The 21,336-nt window shown below is 32.3% G+C and overlaps 2 protein-coding genes across 4 annotated transcripts in view; both read left to right on the forward strand.

Moving 5' to 3' along the window:
• Positions 1–21,336, forward strand: part of LOC132702911 (lachesin-like) — a 513,947-nt gene that overhangs the window by 263,417 nt on the left and 229,194 nt on the right. The gene's annotated exons all lie outside the window — the stretch shown is intronic.
• On the forward strand, positions 1,429–14,422 carry LOC132703121 (facilitated trehalose transporter Tret1-like). Its single transcript, XM_060672197.1, has 3 exons — positions 1,429–1,680; positions 8,112–8,420; positions 11,669–14,422. Exons 1-3 carry the CDS (start codon positions 1,566–1,568, stop codon positions 12,613–12,615), a joined length of 1,371 nt encoding a protein of 456 aa, XP_060528180.1. The 5' UTR covers positions 1,429–1,565; the 3' UTR covers positions 12,616–14,422.

Genomic DNA, 21,336 nt, shown 5'->3' on the forward strand with positions numbered 1-21,336 from the left:
GCAATCCAAGGGCATAAAAATGGTTTTGTCACTGCTTGGTTAAAATTTTCTTAAGCCATCGAAATAAGAGTATATTGTTTTTTAGTTGGGAATAAAAGAGTAATCTATTTTTCACTCAATAATGTTATACATGATTCCCAAATTTGATATTAGAAGAAAAGGGAGAGCGAAACTAGGTAGGTATTTAAAAATTGAGTTGCGTTCATGGGAGCTTACTTCTGAAACCTGAAGCATTTTGAATAATGAATTATCTAAAAACGAACTAATCGACGAAAATCCAACAATTTCGCGACCCAAGTCTTTTCCAATATGGAAATCAATCATCCAATGTTCATGTCCCGCTCCCGTAGAATGCGATCCAGTTTAAGTTAAGCTCCGACGAAACCAACAGGAGGATTGGCGAAACGTCAGCAATTTCGATTCCTCAACAACCAGGAGATTTATAAATAGTATTGTAAATTGTTGCCAAAATATGCATATAGGAAGCCCTTCCCCTTTCTTTTTGCATCAATACTATTTATATTTCCCTAAATTGTATTATTACTATTTTTTATTCAAAATAGGTTGGTATGGTATATTTTGCCGAAGGTGCATTATTTAATATCACCCCGAATATAACAACTTAATTCCATGTCTCAGTAGCCTATTGGTAAGCCGCTACCAAAATTCCGGTTTTCTAGCTAAAATGTAGTCAATTTTTTAGAAAAATTATTTCTAATATTTAAAATAATTCGAGAATAATGTTTCTCTGTTAAACTAAAATTCTGTCCTTTAAGGGGACGCCGTGGGCAGACTATTTTGAGTGTTGATTAATGGGTAACAATAGGCAAAACCTATAAGTTGGCCCAAACCCAGGTGGTACTACCTTCAATAAAAAAAGAGACTTTCATAATTCAATCAATAGTGAAAGTAATTTAAGTATTCGTTGGATCACTCTTCACATCCATAATGAGATTTCTATTACTCTAAGCCTTTGAAATGAAATAGAATTTATTTGATTAGTTGTTCGACTGTAGAGTTCGAAACTTAAGAGTCAAACGATTATGTCAACAAAATTAGCAAATTGCACTCTTTGAAAATACACTTCACATTTGTAGTTTCGTTTAAAAAATCGAAATATTTTTCCGGTGAAGCGGCAACGTCGCGTCATTAAAAGTTTTATTGAAAGCGATGAAAAATCGTCGCTCATATAAAGGACCAAATATTTATCGTAGACAATTCACTCTGTACGCACTCACACATCAAATTATCGGAATTATTTCTCACTGGAGAATCTCGCCCAGAAATTGAATGACGCTAGACGGAAACACCCGTATTCCTCAGCTACCGAAACGATCGTTCCTTCGGAGTCATTAAAATTCCCGTGCGGCTAGTTGGGTTTTTAACAATTATTTTTTATTTCTATGGATATATCATTAACATCGACAACGGACAGGTTTGTCTTGTTAATGTCATGTAACGACAGTACTCCGAAAGTAACTGGCGATTTTTTACTATTTTTGTGTTGCGCTTACGCGAAAATTGTTTTCGGATATAAAGCGGATTAGGAGAGCAATCACTGGAAGATGGACGACAGCGGAAAGGCGAAGAGATTGCCCCAATTTTTGGCCGCAGTGTTTATTTGCATCGGCGCTATGGGCACGGGCACCGTCATCGGCTGGACCGCGAATATAAACAAAGGTACGTATTTTTGAATACATTATAGGTGATTTTCTAATACCCAGGCGCTAATTATTATTATTATTATTATTATTACTATTATTATTATATTATAATTATAATTTCGAAAATTGCATTATTTTAAACGACTGACGAACTTTTTCTATTTAAACCAGAATATCGTGTATTGAAATTATTGCCCCTACTTATAATGGTAGTGTATAAAGTTTCCCAAATAAGGTTCATTATAAGTTCTTAAATCATTAACTACTAACCACAGAAAAAAATTGAATAACAAAGTTCCATAGTTTCACATAGTTGTTTGATTTTTTTTTTGGATTCGTATGGAAATTCTAGATATATTTTATGTATAATGTCCTAAGTCTTAATTATTTAATTTTGGATAGATTACTTTTGCAAAAAGGGGGGAAAGTGGAAAAGTCATTGTCATATTACGTGGATATTTTGGATATAAATTAATACAAGGTGAGTAAAAATGAAGTACAGAAATAAAATTATAAAAAACGAATAAAACCTCCTATTAAATTGTGGCGACTGTGTATCAGGTGATCCATTCCGGAAATTTATAGTTTCCGAATTAATTAACAATTTAACATTTCCCTATTGTAACAATGTCATAATACGGCTGTTCAATTTTGCAATCAGAGTCAGTCAGTCAGAAAACTAGAAATATTATATACAGCTTGTGTCGCTGAGATGATGGTCATGTGCAACTTGAAGTTTTAAAATTTTATTATTAGTTATGTTGAAATTGGTAATATGAATACAATAGTTACACATGTTGTGGAATAATTTATATTCCTGCTTTTGTAACATCTTGTCCCTCATATATTAAAACAGGTTCAATTCTTCGAAAAATTTGTTTTATCTGATTTCTCTGATACTCTCTTGTGGTTAAAGTGATACTTTTGTATCCAATCTTTCAATTTTTGAATATTTGCTGGTTTCAATGGAAAAAATCAGATTAGTTAATGGTGGTGCTGCCCGATTGTCTACTTTGCCTATAACAAAACTTAACAGCCGTATTATATTACATGGTATCAAACGTTAGCTCAATTGAAAAGGGCATATTCCCTCAAGCATAAAATATTCGAAAAATTAATCAATGAATGTACAACGAGTTTTTTAAATGAAAATAACATTCTCTGTATGTCTCAGCGCGGATTTAGAAGCGGCTATTCGATATATAGTGCTATTGTTGACCTAACACAGCACGTTTTTAATTTTATTGACAAAAACGAATATGCTGTGGTGCTACTTTTTAAACTTACGCCTGACTTCGATACTGTAGATCATAAATTTGTAGCAGTGGCAAGTACAAATTACATTAATCAATAGGAACTCCTCAAAGGACTGTTTTGGCCCCTCTAATATGTACAATATTTAACAACGACTTGTCAGATTTTGTAAAAGCTGCAAGGTTGTTTGTTTATTGCGATAATAGCAGCAGCAGTAATATCAGTATTATGGTGTTGTAATTAAAGATCTACAAATTGTAAAGCTAATAAATAATTTTTGAATCACTTAAAAACACATGTGGTTGAAGTATAAAATAGGTATAGGGGTCCAAACGGATTTGTGTTTGATTTTGAGGGACATTTTCGTGAAACGTTGGATTTTGCTAATTTTCTGCGTGTTAACATTAACAAGAATTTATGCTGGATAGAGCATACCGATAGTCTCTGTAAAAGACTCGTTTCTAATAAGGCCATTAAGGAATTTTGAAAACAAATAATTTTAACTGTTGCTTCAGTTCTTATATAAAAACCACTTTCACTTTTAAAAACGAAAGTTAACTAGAATCAATACGCGATCGTCACTAGAAATCTCCTTTTTATTTTGCTACTTACGTAGTTATCCTACTACCAAATTAATTAAAACTGCGAGAATCAACAAGTAGTTAAATTTGAAGGAATTACTTTTTAGCGATATATTCTACAAACTCGAAGAGTTTGAAGCGTTTATGAAGATTGGTCTTATACGTTTGCATTTTTTATTTGATTTGTTATTTTTGTTTTATTAGTAGTTTCTGTATGTATGTTTGTTCATGTTCTTTGGTACACTCATCTTAATTTTATTTTTTTTAATTATTGATTAGTTTTATCGCTAGATTTTATGCTGTTCTTTTTCATTTTGTACTACACCTTTTCTTTGTCCTTGGTTTTGATGATGCAGCTACTTGCTGATATCTGTATATTAAAAAAATTATATTGTATATCAAACTGACGTTGCAGATACTATCTTCTTTTCGTTAATTGAAGAAAATAGCATTGTATAAACTATTGCGTTAAATTGCCAATTAAACCGCAAACTAAAAAATTCCAGAATACACAACTTTATAGAAACTCACCTTAATTTTTAATCTTTGAAGGTCCTTTAATGCCCATTCCAAAAATATATAACATTTTCCAACGAGACTTCCACAGGCTAGTGTAATATTTTTTATAAAACTTCTGGATTCCTCCTGCGTCGGTTTATGTTGAGTCGAACTAGATAACGTTTCGCCAATCATCCTGTTGACTTTTTTTAGAGCTTGACTGACTAACCAAAACTAACCAAGAACTGACACAGGAAGAATTCAGAAGTCATAAAAAAATAATATATAACATGTTATAGTTATTTTTTACATTAGTGCCAGAATTAGCCAAAAAATAAATCGTCACTTACATTAAGGCATTCCTCGGAGCTTTCTAGACATATTTCATATTTATTATCTTATACCTTACCGTTTCTGAGATATTTTTAATTTTTTGTCAAAAATTCACGTTTGTAGGTTTAAATAAATGTCCACCGCTTTTTTCTAGTGAAAGCCCTTATTGGTTTTCTATATAAGGGCTTCGACTTTATTAGTCTTGTGTTGACATTTCAAAAACTAACAATAGAAATTTAAATATAGAAAATCATATTCTCAATTAGAAACATGCATTTTGATAACTTTTACGTATTTAGCATTAACTTGATTAGGTATCTTGTATAAGGTTTTCTGTTTGAAAATATTGAAGATTTCGAAATATCAGCGACAGCACAAAATGGCAAAAAACAATAAAAAACTCTGAAAAAGTACATTACCATAACAAGATTTGCAGAGGTAAATAGAGAAAAAAAATCTAAAAAACGAAGTACAATTTTTTTGATAACAACAATTTTAATCAGCAAAAAAAACTAAACAACTTCACTAACTTAACCCATCTCGAGGCATCAATAATAAAGAAGTTAGTTAGTTAGCTCGAATTTGTTTACGCTGCATGCTAGTTCCTGATTTACACGGAATTTTAACATTCAGAATTAATTCGAGACCATCTTTGCGAACACATTTAATGAATATTCCATAATGGTCCGCTTAACTTCGAACGCTTGTTGCAGTCCGAAAGCGTACGAGTTTAACTTGGAGGATGATTTTGCAATCTGATACAATTTTTAATAACGAGCGAGATTATGAGAAGAAATATACAAGATACTTTACAAACATACAAAAAGTTTTATAATTCTCATCAATAAAAGTTATAACATTGTAGAATAATTTGGGAAGTTGCAGCGTGATAAGCATTTACAAATTATAGGGTGATTAACGGTGGGTCTAATAAATTTAAATTAACTTGCCAAATGACTGCTTCCTTTTCTCCCACAAAATGACTTTCAGCCGATTAAAAAAAAATGGGCCGTACTTCTTGACGTCAAATAAAAACCCAACATTTTTTGTAATGCGTGAACCAAAATTTTTACGTAGAGGTTTACTTTACTGCAATTCAAAAGTATGCAAAATTTTCTCACCCGATTTTGAACGGATTTTCGGTATCTTGATATCAAGCAATTTTTTTTCTATGATTTTAAATAAATTAAGTATTAGTTACCAACTCATTTTTACCTTATAGTTAAATAAAATAGTTTATATTAGCAGTTTATTTGCAAGATCATTTTTTTTAAGTAAATATTGATAGAACTAAAATATTTCAAAAATCAAGAATAATAAAATTCTTTAATTACTTACATGTAGGATAGCACAAAATATATTTTAGCAATGTTAATTCCTTTAAAAAAATTCTGTATATGGCGCCCTCTACAAAGAAATTAATTCAAAATCTTTAGACAATTTTGAAGTTTGAAATAAAAAATGCGAAATTGAAATAGATATTTTACACCGTATAACTCGTCACTTGTGGACGGAGATATGTATTTCTCAAAAACTATTTATTTTCTATAATCCCATAATTTCCCCATATTGAAATACAAATACACAATATTGCTCCAAAGGCATACTTTCGATTTCTAAAAATTAAAATATTTTTGGTTCACCCTTTAAAAAAAAATGAATTTCACTTTTTTTATATATAGCTTATAAATTGAGCTTAAACTTTGCGATTAATCAAAGATATAAGAGAAAAACAACTGTCAAAAATTGATAAATAAAATTTTAATTGTACTATTCACGTAGTTTAATAAAAATAATACAAAACATTCTAAAATTTCGTCCGCGAAAGAAATAAAATGAACTTTACTACAGAGCCGACACATGTTTCAATTAGGCAATTAGGCAGCTTTACAAGTAAGCTTTTGCGGTGAACTTTTTATTCCATTTACCTCTGGTTACATTAAGGTATGCTGTTGTTTGTTGTGTCGTGATGTTTCACTCAAGATCGGGTTTATAAACAAACCTTGTTGAATTTTTACTAGTTTATTTTCGATATTAAGGATTAAGGATTAACATTTATTATTATTGTAAGTTATATAAAGCGGGAAGAGAAATACAGAAACAAGCTTCAATTTTTAATGATATTTGTGTACGTTACATTTCCCCCACTTTCTACATTTTTTAATTTTTTTAAATTAGTGATATGTATTGAATTCGACTAACCCTATCATTTTTCTTAATTAAATTTTAGGAAAAACTTATGAAATGCCTTAAAAAATACATGTTTTATTTAGAAACTGTTTTCTTCTGCAATAATTCTTTCATAATATTTACTGTTTGCAAATTAACAATTAGAATCTAAAGCAATACTTTTTACAAAACTTCTTGGTTCGTCCTGCGTCTGTCGAACTTGAAGTTTTGTAAAAAGTATTACAGTAGCCTGTGGAAATTTCTTTGAAAAATTAAAATCTAAAGCACTTTGTAAAAAGGTAAAAAAATTTATTAGATGAAATATTGTAGTGGGTTGCTGTCACTCCTTAAGGCGTCTCTTAATAATGCTTTATTTCGCATTTATTATTATATTATAGACTAATGCAGAAATGGCAGATATGCATTTTATATATGACCATGAAAACGGAAATTCCTTGGCAGTTTGTCGTTTTTGTACAAAAAGCGTACCCTAATCGTAGATCTCCTCACCCCAATTTGTTTAGCATAAAAATATGCAGGAAGTGTGCTTTTACAAGAATCATACTTTTTTAATATTCTATGGTTCTTGCTATTTTCGTTTTGAAGATAAAAAAATTAAAAACAGTATTTTTCCGCCGTATTTGTAGCGCGATGTCTCCCTAATGGTTGCCTTGTGACCAATAATTTATAAAACAAACTACCTTTTAATTTAAACAACCAATTACCCCGCACTTGTTTTAGCCTATTAACCAATGTTTTATTATAAATTACTAAATGGATATTTTTGTTAATATTGCGATTACGCAATTAAAAATTATTAAATTTCATAAATCCATTTCTCATCATAAAATTCAGAAGATTTAGAAAACACACTTCAACATTAGTAACATTAGTAAACAAATTTATGACATAAAAAATCTAAAATTTCGTCCACGAAAAAATTACAATGGATTTTGCTGCAGACCCGACACATGTTTCAATTAAGTAATTAGGTAGCTTTACGAATAAGCTCCTGCTATGAGCTCTTTATTCTATTTAGCACTGTTTATATTAAGTATGCTGCTTTTCGCTGTGCCGCTAATTTTATCTGGTTTATAAACAAACCTTGAATTTTCGCTAGTTTATTTTCCGTTAATTTTGTTAATGTAGGTACCATCATTTATTATTATTATGTTACGTAAAGCAGGCATAGAAATAATAGAGATACAAATTTACATTTTCAATGGTATCTGAGTATTTTCATGTCACTATATTCATGTTCTTGGTGTACAGTAAAAATTCTTCGAAAAGGTAGCACCACATTTGATATTTTAAATACTGCATAATATTTCATTTTCCGTTGCAATATCATGTTGTTATTTTTGTATAACACCTGCTTATACATATCTTAAGCTGTTTCCAATTAATTTTATTTCCCTATTATTTTGTTCAAATCAACAGCTATATTTGAATTTTTTGCAGAACTAACTTTCTATAGTTTAAGATGGTCTCATGCAATAGTTTTATGTAGACCACTTTACTGTGTTGAACATCATAGTTCTCAAATTGTGAAAATGTAATATAATAGTCTTTCTGGAAATCTAGCCAAAATAAAATGTTATATTATTTTAAGAACTGGAGGAAGGGGCTCTAAATGATATAACAACAGCGAGCCTGAACTGGATAGGATCGATTATGCCCATTGGTGCCGTAGTGGTATGTATCCCCATTGGTATATTGGCCGACCTGATCGGCAGGAAGTTCACGATTCTTTTGACCACGATACCGTTCGTCTTGGGCTGGGCGTTGATAATATTTTCCGCGAGCGCTGAAATGATTTACGCTGGACGGTTCTTTACCGGTATGGCGGGAGGATCTTTCTGCATCATGGCGCCGTTATACACCAGCGAAATCGCAGAGACGGCGATTCGAGGAACGTTAGGTGGGTAATCTTTTTCTAAAATTTTATATAACATATTTCAAATAACAAATATTTTCGTAACGTGTACCGGGTGGCCCATTTTGCGAAGTTTTCCTATGGAAAACTTCGTTATGATTGAAGATACTATGATGCCGTTTGCTGACTTTAAATAATGTGGTTTTGTAACTACGAGGGTAAATCGAAAAAAATGGCGATTTTATAAACTAGCCTTATCTTCAACGATATGCTAGATCCTCTGATTTAGCAAACACTTTTATAGCCCGTCACTAGAGTCAGAACCTGGAATTTTCTTTTCATAATTTATATAGGAAATATATACTTATGACTTTATTTTATTTATGAACTTTATTTGTCTTAAAGCACAAGAATAATGTCTTTTAGATTTTTAAGAAAAGATTTGAAGGAAATGATGGGTTTTCGAACACTTTCTCATTTCAAATACACTTCGCATAGCAAGTAACGCACTACTAAAATTTGGGTCAGCTTCAAATTTCATTTTAGATGTAAATATTTACTAATTTTAATATTATATAATACAATTTATATTTTATTCATGTGCAGAGTGTTTTAAGAAAAAACAATTTTTATAACCAATGTTTGTCATATTATGTGGGATTTTCCGTCAACAATGCACAACCCAATTCTTTGTCAGCATTGAGTTTTTTTAATCACGTCTTTTCCTCACTTAATATCAAACATAGCAATTCCAGTTCATTATTTAAAAAATCAAAATTATATACATAAAATCAATAAAACGATTGACATTAAATCATGCTTTTAATTTGTGCTTGATGGATATTAGTTCATGTTTCCCTCATAATGTTTGCTACATCATCTAAGCAGACAGGTGCAGGTTGATTCCATAAATGTTCAATTAGGTAAAGGTCTTTACTGCGCAGAGGCTAGTACAGGGTCAATATCCACTTTGTTTAAATAATTGCAGTCATGTGGTCTGACATTATAAAACTCTTCTGTATTCTGATAAACCTATTGTCTTTCTTTTAATAACTGACACGTCAATAAAAAACAAGATGCTGCATATACAATATTGTTGAAGAAAATTCCCACAGAATGTCACTAACATTAAGTATGAAACTGGTTTTTCTTTAAACACTCCGTACCGGGTGTATTTCTCTTATTTGAAAAAATAGAGGGATGCGGTTGTCGCGACATTATGCCGCAAACAGAATTTTTGGAAGCTTTGCAGTTTGGGACACTCCCTATATCTCGGTTAAAACTCTTTGGTTGTTTTGAATATTTAGCCAATGTTTAAGTTTTCAAAAAAATAATCGCTTGTGTTAATTGGTCGTAACAGGTGATTTTGAAAACAAAATAACACAGTCCTGACATATTCAGAAATTCTTGAGTCTGAATCAGAACACTATGGTTTGTGTTTCTGTAATTTGTGTTACAAATTATAATTAAAATATCAGAAGCAGCTATGGCAGTCAAAATTTGGAAACTTTGAACGATCGAAACTAAAATGTAGATGAAGCGTTAGACTTTTTTACAATTAAATTAAAATTCCGAAAATAGTTTTGAAAATTTCTTATATTCGATAATTCAAATTGAAAGAAAAACATGAATAAAAACTTGGGCTTCATTATAGTGGGGTTAACAAAGAATTTCAGCGTCCCAAATCCCTGATCATACTCTACAACTCCTACATGCCGTCCCATCTTGAATTTGCCAGTGTTATATGGAGTCCTCAACATCTTAAGTATGTAAATAGAATTTGAAAAAAGTTTCTTTTTTCATATAACCGCAATCTAGTAGGTGTATGAAGCAAGCATTGACTTTTATCATGCGTTGAAACTATCTTTTAAGCGAATAGTATACAGTGGGATTTTTTTGCATTAATATGTTAGTAACAGAGAGACTCTCCAAAACTGTTGGAAAAATTATCGTTTAATGCTAGGATGGTAATTATAACAGTTACTTTTTGCACATAATAGTGTATTATGCAACAAGTGCGGTAAACGGCATTTGAGCGAGTTTTTAATAAACGAGTGAGTTAAAAAGTTTACCGAACGTGTTGCATACTATACTTTTTCTAGGACCGTTAGTTTTTGGGTACATTTTCGTAAAACAACACGAATACATTCACTGACATGATCGTCAGACTTGACAAACGTCAAAACTCAAAACGTGGGAAATATCTTCAAAACATCCGAGTGCTCCCAAATCCGTACGATAAATCCCGGAAATCTCCGAAGTGGCTCGGATTCATCTGAAACGAAACTGACGTGGTAAAATGACGCTTCCCGCACGCTAGATCGGTGGGTAATTAGGTATTTTACAGACGGGAGTAGAAAAATATTTTTGCCAATTCGTTTAAGAATCAAACAATATGCATTTTTTGCTCAAACTTAATTTACTTTATTTTTGCTTTCTTTCTTTTTTTTGGATTGATAAATATTTTTATTTACTTTTTAGACTTAAAATATATGTAATCAACTATTCTTAGTGTGTCTTTGTAAATTGTGACGTTAGTTCGTCATGGTTGTTTGAAAATATATAAATAAAATTTAAAATTTAAAAAAATTAAAAAGTAGATATTAAAAAAAAAAGTTTGGTTTATTTATCAAAAATAATTGACAATGGAAAAAGTCAATGAATTCTGCCCAAAAAACCTAAGCAAACCCACTTTTAACTTATTTAATAATCTTTGGAATAACAGCGACTCGAGGGATGTCCCAAAATGCAAAACTTTCATAAACATCCCCTACCTCAAAAATCAAAAAGCTACGAAAATTCTGTTTGCGGCGTATTTTGTTTCTCAAAAAGTATATTTGCTAGTAAGCGAAATACCCTGTACAACAATCGAAAAATGAACTCTCGATACAGATGTAGAACTTTAATTTAACCTGAAATTTAAATCAAATCGTTTTTCATTACAATATTTCTGACGATCTAAGGTACTCGATGAAATAAACTATGAAGAAGAAAGAGACACACCTATGATGAAATTGAGATTGTTCATTCTTTTGACTAAGTATACCTTTGTTCAAACAATGTAACCACGAAGCATCTTGAAAATGAATGATAAAATACACACAATAAGAAACGGCGCGAAATAAATAATATCCATATTCGAACTTATGTTCGTTCTCAAATAGCCAAGAGTTTACACGCCTCCGTTTCCTTAACGCCATATCTAGTGGGACAGTCGGTATAACCAACATTTAAAATTCAAAAAGGTCCATTGTCTCAAGACGAGAACTAAGACGAGCTATTGTCGATTTCAGGCACATTCCTTCAGCTGTTTATCACGATAGGGATTCTGTACGCTCAGGTATTCGGCTACGCAGTCAGCGTGAAAGCCTTATGCTACCTGTGCGGAATCGTGCCGATCATATTCGCCGTTCTCTACGCGACCCAGCCCGAAACGCCCGTCTACCTGATGAAGAAAGGCAAACGAGAGAAGGCGATGAAGGTGTTCGAAAAACTGCGCGGCAAACAATACGACCCCAGCGCCGAAATAAATGAGATCCAGGCGGAGATTGACAAGCAGGAAGCGTTGAAGAGTGAATTCTGGACGCAGCTTAAGACGAAACAGGGCAAAAGGGCGTCCCTCATCTGCTTTATGCTGATGTTCTATCAGCAGTTCAGCGGCATCAACGCCGTCATGTTTTATTCGCAGAAAATTTTCATCGCCGCCAAGTCGACCATCGAGCCGAAGATTTGCACGATCATCATCGGCGCAGTCCAAATTTGTGCCACTCTATTTTCCAGCTGGTCGATCGATAAATTAGGAAGGAAAATCCTGCTAATGCTGTCCGACGGTCTAATGGCTCTCGCGACGTTTCTGCTCGCCATTTACTTCTTGGTGAGCGAGAGGGGACTCGCGTCGTCTGAGACGGTCACCAGTTTGGGTTGGTTGCCGTTAATCTCGCTAATCGTGTTCATAATCGCCTTCTCTATCGGCATGGGACCCATACCATGGCTCGCGTCTTCCGAAATCTTCCCTCCCGCCATTAAAGCGAAGATGGGAGCTGCAGCCGGAACCTTCAATTGGTTCCTGGCGTTTTTGGTGACGGTCGGTTATGGCGGTGTCGCGGAGTCGGCCGGAGCCTACACCACCTTTTTCATTTTCACTATCGTGTCGGCGTCCGGTGTGTTCTTCATTCTCTTCGTCATGCCGGAAACGAAGAATAAGTCGTTTGAGGAGATCCAAGAGGAGCTCGGGAAATGAAAGTTTTGAATTTGACGGATTGCAATAAAATTTTTCGTTGGGGATGCGAGATTTCTGTGATTTTGTATTTATTTATTTATATTGTTGTGTGTCATTGTTTCTCGATGTTTAATTGTGTCAAGAACTTCATCGGAAAGATGATTATGCGCGGCGACTAAGATGTAACATATGAAAAAAAAAATTCCATAAAGATTCTAAACTTTCTAACTAAAAGTTGTAATGATAATGGTAATACCTATGACCCGTTTTTTAGTGATTGATCGTACAAAATGAAAATTTCGTGATAGTACTTACTTATTTGTTTATAGTTTTAACTTATAAATGAGTATTATTTGCGATTTGAATCGATATGATGTCGGCCTTAAACGTTTCTACAGGATTTTTGTAACTTTCAAAATTGATACTTCTGGATCATCCAGGAGAATCTATTGAGTACCGATTGTTTTGAAACCCATATCCATTTTTTTTTGTATTAATAAAGCAAATACGTTCAAGAAAGACGTTTGAGGAATATCCCACAAGCCTACAGCCAATTACAGCAACAAACAACTGCAAAAATTTATAGGTATTGAGTCCATCAGAAGTTTTCATTAGAACATCAATGCTTTTCTAAAAAAGGAGTTTTTTTGGTAAGTTTGGTATTTTCGAATTAAAGCCAAACTAAGATTTAAATATCGTATTAATAGTATTATTTAATAACCAGATAACAATATTAACGGGTTCTTTTACATGAAAATCATGCAAAACGCTCGAATATATTGGCTAACGAAATTTTAATACATACTCAACGTATATTGTTTTTAATTTCACAGCGCACATTCTGTAAATAATTTGTTTATCTTCCTAACCTACTTTTCCTGCTGAAATTTGAAAAACTAACATCAACACTAGGAAAACCATCAAACTCTTCTCAACTACCAAACACTGTAATAAATGTATCATCGCAGCAACTTTCGGAAACTGAAAAATTAATTCTTTCAAAAGGTTTCAACTTCGTCCTTACCACACGTATTATCCCAAAAGAGGAAATCATTTCAAGCGTCGAGTCTTTCCTGAACAAACTGCCATCTCCAACATATTCTCTAGCAAAATATCTAGCTTCCTTATTAAAACCCTATACAGCGAAAACTCATACTTTCGTAATTAATTCCTATCACTTCATTGAACAATTAAAAAGCATTACATTAGATACACAAGATATTTTAGTTAGTTTAGACGTAGAATCCCTCTTTACCAAATTTCCTATTCCTGTACCTCTCAACATCATTTTAGATATATTAAAATCCGAGAATCTGGAACCAAACCTTCTCACCTCAATCGAAAAATACTTGTCTGGAACATATTTTTCTTATAACAGTCAAACTTTTGAATAAATGTCGTGAACAGCTATGAGTTCTCCACTATCACCAATCATCGCGAATATATTTATGGAAGCCTTCGAGAGGAAAGCTCTCGACACCTTTCATCTAAAATCAAAATTATGGAAACGCTACGTCGATGATACTTTTGTTATTTGGCCCCATGGTCAAGAAACCCTAGTAGATTTTCTTAGACATTTAAACTCTATACTCACTAAAATACGTTGTACCATTGAGTTGTAAACTAATAATAACCTTCCATTATTATATATTCTTATCAATAGAAATCAGACCTAACATTGGGTCATTGCGTTTACAGAAAACCTACGCACACAGGCCGATACATTAATGCATGGTCCCTTCACCATCCGGCCCAAAAATCATCGGTTATCAACCCTCTCGTTTACAGAGCCGTAAAACTATCTCAGCCAGAGTCACTGAACCCAGAATTAAAGCACCCTATTTCTGCTCTTCTCTCTAATAATTTCCCAAAGCCCAAAGCAATCCTACACTTGCCACTGTGGTCCTTCCTCACATTCAAAACATCACTGACCACATATCAAAAGTTTTAAACAAGTATAAAGTCAACACCAGATCTACCATTTGTCCAAAACTCTCTCAACATTTTCGGTCCGTTAAAGACAAAATTCCATTTGAGATGCCAGGAGTCTACAGCATATGTGACAAAGAATACATTGGAGAGACCGGACAAAAAATATCAACTAGGCTCAAAGAACACGAAAGAGCCTTACGACTAAGACAAATAAACTCATAAGCTGTTGCCGAACACAATCACGAATCCGGACATATTGGATAAAACTAAAATTCTTGCATGTAATGAATTCTTCTACCAACGAAAGATCCGAGAGTCTATAGAATCTATCGACAACCTAACAATCTTAACCGCGACTCAGGTCTTTATCTGTCACCAATATGGGAATCAGTCATCCGAGGCGGTGTTTATGCCCTCATTTAGCACCGCCCCCTCATACAATATATAATCAGGTACAGAGTAAAATACGAGCCAGTTTCAGTCAAGCTCTGAAGAAGCCAACAGGATGATTGGCGAAACGTCAGCAAGTTTGACTCAGTAAAAACCGACGCAGGAGGAATTTTGAGGTTTTGTAAAAATTACTTTAACTACCTTGAGCTCTTGTTAGCATAAAGCTTCGAACTCTTCTGCTGCTGTTATGTAGTTTAGTTTACCGACTATTCCTTTATATAAAAATCATATGATTTGTTACACTAGGTCAAGAACAAATCAAAAAAGTGTTTTTTTTTCACGAACTGATGCTGCACAGACTCAAATTCGACTGGCAACGGTTTTATTACTTTTAGATATATATTATATTGATAAATATTTAATGCATCTTATTTTTTGCGTGGAAATACTTCGGCCATTGCACCTCATTTAATTTTAGGCTATCTTCATAGAAAAGAATTATCGTTTTCATCATCAGCTGAGTCTGGTAGGGTATTGTTTATTGATAAAAATTTTTCGCCTACGAAATTTTAACTACATTGACTCTATAGTTATCGCCATTATCATAATTAATGTAGATCTTTACGATAAGAAAGTGCTTTATAACCCACCCCTGCAATACGTCAAGCAATGACGAAAAAAAAATCGAAAATGGATATGATGAGAAGTTTAACTAAGCTAAGATCCGTCGGAGCTTCAAAATTGTTTATATACATTAATTTTTGCAGCATGCTATTATACTCACAAGTAGTTATAAACTTAATAATAATATCAACAGGTCCGATTTTAAAAGTTAAGTTAATCAAAATTCAATTTCCGGAAAGGTGCAGGATTTATTGGTTAATTTTTCATATAACAACGGCCTTAGTAATGTAAAGCATCGCCCAAGGGACGCGCTTCTTTTAAAAATAGTTCATTTTATGCTCATTATTCGTCAAAGCAAATGTGTTTTTCTAAGTACCTTTGTTTTAGGTAAATCGTTATGTTCGCAAAGCAGTCACCGCAACAGTATCAAAAAATTAAATAAATAGAATTTTCAATAATTGTGCTCTCTTAAAAAATGAGGTAGCCAGTACTGTCAGTAGTACCGGATTGACCATGTTAATCAAATCTCTTGAGTTTAATTTTATTTAATAATTTAAAGAGTCATTTCCCTAATGAAGATTATCTACAATTAATTTTCAATTAACTTTGTGAAAGTTGAGAATGACTACCATAAAAATGATACTTAGCCTTCTACTAAATTTCACTGAGGGTGTTCTTCCGTCGCCTTGGGGCATTGCCCTTTTTGACGTTAGGTTATTAGACCGAGAACAAGATTTACACGACGTACATAGCTCGAATAATACGTTTACAAGGAGGATTTCCGAATAGGATAACCCTTTCCTTGCCTTGCCTTGCCAAATTAGTTAATTTTGTTATTCGGAACTGCCTTTAATTTTATTTAGTTGAACAAAATGTTTATAATCCGGAAGCAAGGAATTCGTGTTCCGCAAAAAAAAAAAACAAATTTCGTCATATCGTCATAAAACGATAAAAATACATTTAATATAACAATATAACGATGAGATCACGAGAACGCCTTATCATACATCATTTAAAAGGCATATTTATGCTCTACCTAACAACGAAAATATTTATTAAAGCGCCCGTAAGAAAATTTAAAAAACCTTGAAACACCTCAAAAACAAATGAAAAAAATGTTTCCATTTATGTCATCATCATTTTCTTTAAAAAGTGTTCTAATTACTAATCCCGAGGTCAAGTTTGGCATATTTTGGACTTTACAAAATACAACTTAAAATTCAATTTTTATGTTTTGTCGAGTTTCTCAGAAACAATTCACGCAGGAATCATTTTGCGTTCATATTTAAGATTCTCATGAAATTATGAAAAATTTGCCTTATTTAACCAAATGGGTTTCCAATATTCGCATGCTATCCGATCCTTATATTGGGCACACAACAAACGAAACCAATATTTTTTGCCTGACTAGTGAAATGCTAGTTTCTGCTTTATTGCTGAGGAGGTTTCTGATAAGTTTTCTACAGCTTTCTTGCTACGCTTGAGGATCAGGAATATAGAAAGTACTTGGTTAGTTTCTATCCCTTACAGTTTTCATTTTGAGTGATCATTACAGAAATTTTCCTCTTTCTAGTACGTATCTCATTGTTTAACAGACGCAAGCTTAGATTTGAATGGGATTAATTTGAAGGACAATTCAGGAAGTTAAAACTGTATTTGCTCCATACAAGGGAGACGAGAAGCTTTTATTGTAATTAACTAACACTTGCTTGGTCATTATGAACACAACACTGACCACACAAATATGTCAACGCAACTTCTTTGCAAGCAAAAATTCAGTCACAATAATTTATCGACTACCAAAAGACCTATTATTTGACCACCATATGGCGTATCAAAATTTTCACGAAATTCTGTATTATGACATGACAATTGTTTCGACAACACCGTGTCTTTATCAAATGTAATATTTACAAACTACCTGTTACCATATATACCGAAAAATGATCATAAAACCTTAATTAATGTTGTTGTGAGAATTTAAGTTAAATAAAGGAGAGGTATTTAAATCTAACTGATCATTAAGCAATACATTTAAATGTCTCATTTTGTTAATCTAAATGGCTTCCAATAAATTTAATTTTCTACTTTTTGTGGCTGTACGTAAAATATCAAAATTGTCGTCAAAAATGTGTTTTTCTGTGTTTAAGTGTGTATCATAATTAGAATCTAAACTATTGTTTTTAAACGCTCTTTTATGTTCGTTAATGCGTTTCTTGAAGGATCTACCTGTTTGTCCAATATAAATTTTAGGACAAGATCCACATTTCAACCTGTAGACACCTGATTTTTGGGATTTTGGACATTTCGTTTTATTGTTTTTTAAATATTCTCCTATTGTGTTGTTAGTTCTGAAAGCTATTTTTAAACCACATTTTAACAAATGTTTTGAAACTTTTTCACTAGGTTCTCCTATGTATGTAATTGTTTACTGTTGTCTGTATTTGTTTTTTATTTATAATTTTATCTGTAACGGACGGATTGTAGCCGTTGTTCAGTGCAATTTGTTTAATGATGTTAAGTTCTTTGATGTAATTTTTGTGTGTATAAGGGTGATTTGAGCTGTTATGTATGACTGTGTCCGTGTGTGAAGGTTTATGATATACTGAAAAATCTAATTTTTGTAATAGTTAATAGAATTTTATACGATTATGTAATGAATTAATGTAATTTAAAAAAGAATTCAAGTGTCTGTCCGTTCTAACGAAGCAAGCAAAGATATCATCCACGTATCTATACGACCATAAAAAACTTTTACTTAAAGGATGTTCTAGTATAATATTTTCCAAATTATCCATAAAAATCTCGGCTAACAAAGGACTAAGTGGGTTTCCCATAATCAAACCTTCTTTAGATATATAAATCTGTCCATTAAATTCAAAATAATTTTGGTCTAAAGATAGTATTAAGCAATCTAATAAATCTTGTTTCACCAGTGGGTTAACCTGTTTCCGAGTTAGAGTAAAATCTAAATAAGTTTTGTACATCAAAAGACAATAGTGTTGCGTTAGAAGGGATTTTTATATCTTTAATTTTGTTGATTAATTGAGAAGAATTTTTTATTCCAAATTGTGGTTTAAAATCTGTGTGGAACTTAAAAATATTTACTAATTTTGTAGTGAGTTTAACTGCTGGAGCTGTTACATAAGACGCGACTGGTCTAATAGGCATATCTTGTTTATGTAATTTAACTAAAGAATATAATTTAGGCGGTTGTGGATTCATAATTGTTAAAAAATATTTGTCTTTGTCACTAAATAGTGTGGAGCTAGTAATTACATCCTTGACTTGCCTTTGATATAACTCTGTAGGATCGTGTTTGATACATTGGAAAAATTCTGGTTTAAGAAAATTGTTGGTTTTTGAAATATATCCTGGAAGATCGATAGCTATGACTGTCTTCCCTTTATCTTCACGTGCAAATATTGTGTTATTTTCAGAAAATCCGTTTTTGATAGTTTTAACTAGTGACATTTGAGAAATTTCTTTGTGTTTGTTGTTATCTATTAATTTAATCTATTATATTCTCTAATACATGTTTATTTAAATTAGAATCTTTAATGTCCTTAATTGCTAATTCACAATCGATCCCTAAACAGTCTAATTCTCTATTAATGTACGAGTGTTGTAAGTTAAAGTTGAAACCTTTTTCAAGAAATTCAACTTCATTTTTAGAAAAAATTGTGTCTGTTAAGTTTATGAATCTGTTGTAAAATTGATGGTCGGTATACTTTGTAATATGGCGTATCCCTTACCTTGAAACTCCAATAGCAACAATACATAGTAACTATGCTGCGAACTAAATTTTGTACAACTTATATCCGTGCAATTATTATAACGTTAAGAGAGGGGCTGACAGTTCCCCAAATAACGAACGATTATAACGTTGTAAAATTTAAATCCTGTACAATGCATTTTTTTATAATGTTTAATAAAACCCCCCGATAAAAAGCAAGTGACTTTAAGTGTTCGTAGAGCCACTTCGTGTCTTGCATACCTCATGAGGTTTTGTTGCTCTATACCTTCCTGAAATAGATTTTTACTATTCGACCTTAATTGTTATTTTCAAAGAAATTAATTTTCAGTATACTTAAGGTTTAAGCGAAGCGTTTTTGTAATTTGACCGTCGACTCTGAAGACCCAAGAAGTTGTTTTCAAAACTTAGCAATATCTATGTTTTTCTGTGAAAGTATCAACTAGGTTAACTATGTCTTAAGCACCAAAGTAATCAGTACTAAAGCAGCAACCGGAGAAATAAACCACGTTTAAAGGTTCTATCAATGCCATTTTTATGATTCGCGTATCTTACGTAATACCTCAAAGGCAAATATTTTTCATTTTCTAAATGGAGCGGTATGTTCGCCTCTCAAACCGAAATACATCTCTTTAAAAAGTATATTTAGGAGTTTTTTTCGATTCTAGGCACATTTTCCTATGCGTTCGGTAAAGTTGTGGCTAGGCATATTTACCGGATTGATTTGAGTGAGTGAGTCGAAATGGTAAAAGTTTTGTGTTTCGGACTAACTAAACTTTTAATGTATTGACATTTCCTGTGTTTTGCTGCCAATTAACAATGTAACTAAATACTTACTTTATCCAAATTTCTGCGAGACGATTCATTCTGCTTTTCCATAATTACTTGTTTTCAATATCACCTTAAACTAACTTTTAGTACATTCCCCAAAAACAATTGAAAACTAACTAAACGCCCTCCGATTAAGAAGTTTTGTTTTGAAGGGATAATTATTGCATTGCACTTCATCTTCTTGTACTTTCTAAATTTTTGTTATCGTTTGTCATTATAAGAAAATAAAATTTTTGTCTTTTTTTGAATAATATACCAAACACGTTGCTTTTCGTATGGGTATTTCGTATAATAGAATTTAATTGCTTCTTGTTGCTGACTTTGCTGTAATATTAAGTCTATGTCATATAACCCATAACTCTATACCTTATTTTTGTAAATGTCGTTGTTTGATTTTTTTCTCCATGTGCATTCCTATTCCTATTCCATCTGCAGTGCGTCCTTGTCCTCTATGGTCTAAATGCTGCATTCAGACTTCAGTACCTATTTCATGAAGAGTGTGGGTAGTTCCTCGGGCTCAATGAATTGAGCTTAATCGGCTACCCCCTAGTGGTGAACAGCTATTTAATATATATATATATATATATATATATATATATATATATATATATATATATATATTATATATATATATATATATATATATATATATATATATATATATATATATATATATATATATATATATATATATATATATATATATATATATATATATGATGGCACTATATTCCGGGATATCATCCGTTCGCTCGTTGAACTCCGACTGGAATCCTGCAAATCCTGCATCCGATTGGAATCCTGCAGACGTTTCACCAAAATCTCACTTGGCATCTTCAATGCTCGCGCTCCGAAAACACTTCGAACACGGAGCGCGAGCATTGAAGATGCCAAGTGAGATTTTGGCGAAACGTTTGCAGGATTCCCAGTCGGAGTTCAACGAGCGAACGGATGATATCCCGGAATATAGTGTCATCACATTTTTCCATCCGTGAATCAATACGTGAGAATATATATATATATATATATATATATTATATATATATATATATTATATATATATATATATATATATATATATATGTGAATCTGAGGTTCACGGTTTTAGACTATTACATATACCTGGCCAGACTTGCCTATTGATTGATTGATATATATATATATATATAATATATATATATATATTATATATATATATATTATATATATAT

The sequence above is a fragment of the Cylas formicarius genome, unplaced genomic scaffold, assembly GCF_029955315.1.
Source record: "Cylas formicarius isolate icCylForm1 unplaced genomic scaffold, icCylForm1.1 PGA_scaffold_6__28_contigs__length_40554024, whole genome shotgun sequence".
NCBI classification, from domain to species: Eukaryota; Metazoa; Arthropoda; class Insecta; order Coleoptera; family Brentidae; genus Cylas; species Cylas formicarius.